This window comes from Pterocles gutturalis, unplaced genomic scaffold (assembly GCF_000699245.1).
Source record: "Pterocles gutturalis isolate BGI_N339 unplaced genomic scaffold, ASM69924v1 scaffold32799, whole genome shotgun sequence".
Lineage (NCBI taxonomy): Eukaryota > Metazoa > Chordata > Aves > Pterocliformes > Pteroclidae > Pterocles > Pterocles gutturalis.
The window spans coordinates 4,526-11,890 of record NW_010134244.1 but is presented as its reverse complement, the minus strand read 5'-3'; the positions used below and the strand labels follow the sequence as shown (position 1 = coordinate 11,890).

General features: G+C 40.8%; 1 protein-coding gene across 1 annotated transcript; it reads right to left on the bottom strand.

Moving 5' to 3' along the window:
- Window positions 1-5,554: 5,554 nt before the first annotated feature.
- LOC104467674 lies at window positions 5,555-7,003 on the bottom strand. Its single transcript, XM_010081528.1, has one exon. It carries the CDS (start codon window positions 6,969-6,971, stop codon window positions 6,642-6,644), a length of 330 nt encoding a protein of 109 aa, XP_010079830.1. The 5' UTR covers window positions 6,972-7,003; the 3' UTR covers window positions 5,555-6,641.
- Between the last annotated feature and the right edge of the window lie 362 nt (window positions 7,004-7,365).

Genomic DNA, 7,365 nt, shown 5'->3' with positions numbered 1-7,365 from the left:
TTCCCTTCTCCTTTACCCTACCTGCTAGCTGCTGGAGGGAGACAGAGCTAGGTGCTCAGCTGCTGCAAACCAGCCCAGCGCTGCTGACTGCAGCACAACCTCACTGATTCGTACCAGGTAAAGATTTACTTATCTATACAGTATCAGCCGCTTTCCTAGGAGCCTACACTTTCTCACAGAGATTTATTTAACCAGAGCGGTCTCTGGTGTTTGGTATGAAGGGGGTCTTCACGGCAGCCATGCCCCACACAGCATCTTGCCAGCGTCCTCGGGGAGGGGGCACAGGGCCTGACCATGGCAAACTCCACCCACCTGTCCTCAAGGCATCCCCCAGCTTAGGGAATTGAGACCAGGTGAGGAAGAAGGAAGTAACAATCAGAGTCAGACTCTTTTCTGGACAAAACATACTCTGTTCTCCAAGGACTTCGCAAGTGCCTTCTCTGCTTGAAGTGGTTCAGAGAGGCAGTAACCCCCCAGCAGCGGCTGGAGGAGCATTAGAAACTGAACCAGCAATGCCATGAAATCCCAGTAACACCGCCTCTCTGCCACTTTAGCAACACACTGGATTATGCTGAAGAGCGATGTTTTAATTCAGGGGTCTGCTGTGGGCAGAGTTGTCCAAGTTCAGACATCCAGATTGACAACACCAACTATTTTATTTTGCTTACCTTCCTTTTGGCTTTTGCTATTACTCTGGTGTCTGCTAGTATGGTAGGGAGAGAAGACTAAATTTGAACATAATATACAGAATTAAGACAAAGCGACAGCTCACACAGAGCCTTGTTTTTCTCCATGTGTTATACTCCTTCCTTAATATTCTTATTTGAACTTAAACAGCAGCTCATTACCAGGAACTGCCTGTCATTGCTGTTCCTAATGAATCAGCTGCTTGCTGGCATTTTTCTCTCTCTCAGACGTTTTGAATGACTAGCATTGGGAAAACTTTCATCCCCCATGGAATGTTTTAAAAGACACAGGCAGGTCCTGCTCGGGAAAAGATGGAGAATTATGAAGACTCACAGCTGCAAGCAGAATGCCCACCAATGTTTCCCAAAACCAGACTTTTGCTGTATTTACACAATTGAGATGAAGCTGTGTGTAATATTGCTCCTGTAGCACTTTCTGCAGTCTTTCCCCATTCCCACCCGTGTGCCCCAAGAAAGCACAGATGGTTTGGCTGGGCCGTGGGTTTCACGGCGAGCCTGGCTGAAGGTGATGTGGAGTGTTCCTGCTTAGCAAGAGGGAGAAGTGAGACTACACTAAGACTACTTGAGCTACCAATTGCCAAAGCAAACACCAGGCCACATCCCTGCATGCTCCCTTTCATACCATGGTCCTACGCTTATGTTCCTCTTTCAGCTCCTCCGTGACAAAATTCAACTCCTCCAAGCTGGAGCCCTGCAGTGGCCAGCCTGAGCGAGCAGCAGCCATGCAGGCAGAAACCAAGGAAGATCTCCAGAACGTGAACTTCACTGAAACTGCTAAACATACAATTTAAAAGGATCAGTGATTAAGTAGCTACAGTATATTTTAGTTTTTCTTTATTATTCTAATAATTCTTTATAATTCTACTGAGTTGCAGGGCTTGTGCCTTTAGCCTTAAAGCTGACAAACATCAAGGATCTTTGCAATCTCAGCACAGACCTGAGACAGGTCAAGACCAGTCAGCCAGCAGGGAAGACAGATTTTGCTGCATCTGCCACCCAAGTGAACATGAACTTGGTGCGATGGGGTAGCCATGGTCCCTCCCACACAAAGCCAAACCAGTGTGGGTGGGAGGATGGCAGACAGCAGTAAGATTTCCTTTCTGCTCACTAGCAAGAGTCTGTTGGCTCCCTGGGTTTGTACTTTCAGACTTAAGAGTCCAATGAAATCTTCAGTTACACTGGTTTCCCACTGTGGTCTTCATACACACCATTAAAGATGCCACTGCCTTCACTTTCTGACAAAATTTTGATTTTTGCCTCTGTGACTGTAGTGTCGTATCCTTGCAATGCCATTTTTTTGTGACCATGTCCCAGCCTGCGGTGACACTGAGACAGAACACGAGCCTGTTTATCATGCCAGACTCCAGACTGTAATGAAGTTTCCAGAGCCTGAGGTTATCAACATGAAGCTGTGATGCGATTTTCTCAAAGCATCCCTACACATCTATGCTGGGTGTTCCTACACCTCAAATCCCCATTTACAGAGAAGAAACTCAGACCCAATTCTGCCCTGCTCACTGCCAAAGCCATGGTGGCCTTTGCCTGCCCACATCCCCACTCAAGGCTCGCGGCAGCGGTGGCGAGAGGGTCTGGAGGACACAGGGCTGCACAAACCTGTGGGACCTTATCAAACATGGCCACACGGGGAAGCTGACGACTATCCACAGAACAGCCAAGAGGACAGATTGGCGAGAGACACAGCCTACAGTGCTCATGACCATGCAAAACTTATTTTTTTAGGTACAGACGTATCCAGAGCAACATGTAAACCTACCTAAGATCCTACAAGAAGTGGAAGATGGGAACTGAACTCCTCTTCAGAGATTTACACCAACACTACAGGGCACTGCATCCCCTCTCCAGGGCACCACGCTGCTTCTCACACAGCGCTCGTGCAGTTAGCCCTATGCGATCATAATATAAAATACACGGGACGCTGTCAGGAGAGCTATGCAGAACTTGCACCATTCCTTAGCCTAAAGTATTCGGCTCAACATTCTGGTTGTAACACAAGGCTCAACATTTTAGGTAGTAGAATATTGTATGAACAGCAATTTTGTGTAAAAATAGCATATTCTTCTTGCTTTCCCCTACAAACAAAAGTTTACTTTTGTTGCATCCAGATGGAGATTCAATGTTTTGAGATTCAATATAGATGCAGCCTTCTAGCAGCATTTTATAAGGTGGGGGGGTAACAGCCTGAAAGTTACTAAAGCCGTATTTGGTAAATTTAGAGTCTAAGCAATAGGAATCCATATAAAATAAGTTAAGATACCTCCACAGTGCTCATTTGAGACTCTGAGAGGCTGCTAAGTATTTGGCATAAAAGTATTTGAGTTTTTTTCTGTCTTAAGACTATCGTATATGGAGATGAGGGTATAAATATTTATAATTTGCAAAATTTTTAAGGTTTTTTCTTTTAATTGGAGGTATGCCTCTAACACTCTTGACTATGTCCCATTGACAGTCACTAAAACAAAGAGTGTATATTAATGCAGACAGGACTTTCATTCATAGATGGTGAGCTACAACAGGATTATTTCCAATTGCAAAGATCACTCACATGAATAAAGATTTGGTGGACAAGTGACTCTACTCATAAAATGAATAAAATCCTTCTCCAAACATGATCAAAATATGTTTTCTTGCTCTGTATCCAAGCAAGTCTACTCTTGTGTTGTTCCAGTTTAATTAACTGAAAACACGTACTTTTTAATGAGATCTCTGATGCAGCAGGAGAGGAAACATGGTTCTCAGTGACCAACTTGCAGCAACAACACAAAACTCAGTTCTGTTTGTGCAGGAAAAGCAGTCCCCTCCTACTACATTATTCCATTGATCTACAAACATTTACATCTCCTTTGTCAACTAGTTTGCTTTAGAAATTTCATAATCATTAAGGAACGCTCTTACAACTGCACCTCAAGAAACTTGTGAAGTAAACTTGGATCAGTCTGAAAAATAGGGTCTATTTTTGCCTTTGTGTTACATGTCAAATCTGCTGGACTTTTCTTGGACATTCATGATTCATTGTAAATAATTCAAATTGGATTTACAAAAGAGATGACGCTGTACAATGAACATCATGTTACTATATCGTTGACAGTCAAAACTAATAGAAGAGTTTCATAAAGCCCGATTATAAAATGCTCCCTCCTCTTTCACATTGTTTCGTGCATTCGGTATCAGCTCAATGAAAATGCACATTTTGGATTATTTCTGTCCAATATAATAATAAAGCCTAATTAACAAGCTCCTGTGGCTATGGCAAGAAAACACCCTCACCCGAAGAAACTCTGTTATCCATACAACATGCACTGAAATTTAACAAAGACAACATTAGTAGCTCACAAAGATAAACAAGAAACACCTTTAAAGTATCACTGCAGCAACATTAATGTAAGGTGCATTCCCTTCCCATGTGAGTAACTAGGTTGCAACATACTACTACATGAAGCTGAGACCAATCATGCACTATTTATGTATTTATTTATTTTAAGGGCTAGGCACTTTAACGAGTAACGAATGTTCTGAGTTACATGAGTTAGTAACATTTTTAAATATCATGTTCACCTTTAAGTTTCAGGGTCTAAATCCTATCTTTAAAATACCTTATAAACAGGACGCTGGTGCTGCACAATACGAGCAACTGCAGTCACAATACAAACCTGGCTTTGTGTATCCAATTTTTTATTTAAAAAGTGATCAGCAGGTGAAGATTTGCCTTAAGAACAGCTAATGAATATCAGAGTTTTTTGTTTGTATTATCTACAGCATTAAAATATAGAATCAATCAATGAAAGATTAATAGTTCACATCCATTCTGTAAGTCAGAAAAAAAGTGGAATTAGACCTGAACCTACCGCCACTAATGAAGAGAGACATCCTCCAGCAATCTGGTTTAGGTCATTTCAGATCCTCTAGTTGAGCATTTCTAGTAAGGAAGTGCTCTCCATCAACAATCCAGACTCATTTTGAAAGCACATCCTAATCACTTTCCCTATCTGAAAGCCTGGCTTAAATTAATGTAGAAACAAAGCAGCACTTATCCTAAAGGGGTGTTTGAAGGTCTGAGTGTGGAAAGCTCTCAGGACACTATATTATCTCCACAAGCCAGACAAACAAGAATTAATGGGAATTTGTGCTGTGGAACATCTCCAGCCTCGATCTTGAGCAACAACGAGATGAATTCCCTGCTGCAAAGCCACACCTATCCAGCACTGTCACTGCAGTAGAACCCAGCTGGTATTATAGGTGCTGTCCTTCCAGAACGGATTATTAAGAAGAACACAGCTGGTGTCCAGCAAAATAAGGACTGCAAACAACATCTGTTTATTTAAACCAAAGAGAGTCCTACCATTCTTCAATGATACTACTTTTTCATTGATCCCACTTAAATTGTTGTCAATTTTCTGAAAGGCCGACACTTCTCTTACAGTGCTATGGTTCCTGCAGGGAAATAGAGAAACTATCCACAACTCCTCAGTGGAAATGCAGAAGTATCCCACTTTGTTGCATACGTTGACCCTGACAGCCACCAGTGGCCTCAACGCCTGATTAACTACCTTCCAATTACTCAGAAGAGTAATTACCAGCTAACGCATCAAAATTCAGCCACAGCACATCTCCACCTTGGTCTCCCTGTCTCCTAGCTAACATGATCTTTCCAAGACAGGCAGGTAAGTATAGGAAGATGAAGTACAGAGAAGCCTATAGGTGGCACTCTTGCCCTGACACAAAACTGAAAGACCATGAAGTGCTGCTCCTCCTTTCCCTCAGAGGAGACAGGCCCATTTCAGTTAAGAAATCCATTAAAAACATTAATTGTACAAAGCATTTTTCAATTAATATTTTCTATTTTATTGTCAACACAATGAAGAATGGAAACCTATGTTCAAAATTAATTATTTTTGAGAATACCGAAATACAAAACATTTCACACAGAAGTTTGTTACTGTAACACAAACAGAAGGGAAATGTAGAATACGCCGATGTATGTTATACGTACTCCAAGTCACAAGTTTAAGAACTGTACCGCTACAGAATTGTCACACAGGATTGAAAAGTAAGCATTTGACTGTTTTGAAGTATATCCTCTGCATTTCTATTATTACACATTTACTTGGAAACTTCCTAGCAGTGGACAGAGAACATGACAATTTTGTCTTCAAGGTTTGTTTTGAAAGCACCATGACAACAGACTATTCAAACTACTTCCTTACAGGGGAAGTCTAAACAGAGACAATTATTGCAGTTATGGCTTTTTAGGGGTAATGTTTATTATTATTTATGACAGGTTTGTGAATATACAATAACAAAAAAAAAAATCAGTTTTTCCTGGTAGCTCCTCCTGGAAAACAAAATCAGTGTTGCCCATTTTGAATTTCTTCTTTTTATACTAAAGACAGCAAACTCTTATATTCTATACAAAATGTATGTGCTTGGTCAGGCACTGACCAGCTTTCCCTTCTTCTAGATTCTGTAAACCCAAACTAACCCAAACACACAAACTTCTTTACTGGTCAGCAGCAAAGAAGTTCAGCCAACTTTACACAATAAATAGATTTCTGCTTAATTTAAATTTCTTTCCAAAAGAGTGACATGACTAAAGGAGTTGTATCAGACAGTGACACACATATCATGCTCCATCACCAAGACCCTAAGCTTAGTCAGAAAGGGAGAGAGGAATGGAGCAAAGGGAAAGGAATGTCTGTTCTAAAACAACTGAAAGATTTATGCTGCACATTGCTTTTCTCTCAAAGGTCCCAAAGAAGGTTTTCTAAAGCTACCTCAACGTTACTTCTCACACAAGCAACTCAGTTCCAAATTCAATTCTGAACAGCATCTTTTCCTGAAAAACTGAGACATCCCTGCAGTCCGACACTTAATAACATTCCTCGCTTGTAACAACACATATTCATCACTCTCCTCTCCTCATCGTTTGCTTGATTGCTTTTCATGCTTATCCTTTGTGTGCTGGTTCCTGCTTCGGTGCCTTGGAGGAGAGTAGCTGACTCTCCTCCTGGACTGAAAGCTGGGTGTATATGGGTGAATTCTGCGTTTCTTTGGTTTTTCTTCTTTCCTGCTTTTGTTTGGCTCAGGCTCCTTACTGTCTTCCTTTTGTTCATGTTCTTGGTCTTGTTCTTTTTGAGACGGTAACGTGTTTTTGATGGTATTAATAAGAAATCTTTTATTTGTACCAGCAAGAGGACATTTCAACCTGTGAAGACATTTAAAAGTGATCAAAAGATAAGATAAAAACATCTTGAAACAAGTTTGAGATTTTAACCAATAATTTTAAGACAAGTTTGTGCTTTTGGCTTTCCTTGCATGCCACCTAGTGTAAACTCTCAGTACAGAAAGATATGCTCAAGGTTGTCTCCATTCTCCTTTTATCTCACTCTTTATAGGATGAAAATTATTCTACTTCGACACAGTGAAAATCCACAAGATTTTCACAAGGTACAGTGTGCAGGAGGAAGCACAGGATGACAATATATTTTAAGGTTGACAGTGCTTAAATTAGGTATTCAGGAATCAAATAATTAGTAACATATTCTAAGTCAAATCAGAATGGTTTACAGGATCATAATCTACTAAAGTCAGCACTATTTATCAAACTGAGATATTCAGAAAGTAAAAGATACACTTGCATGAA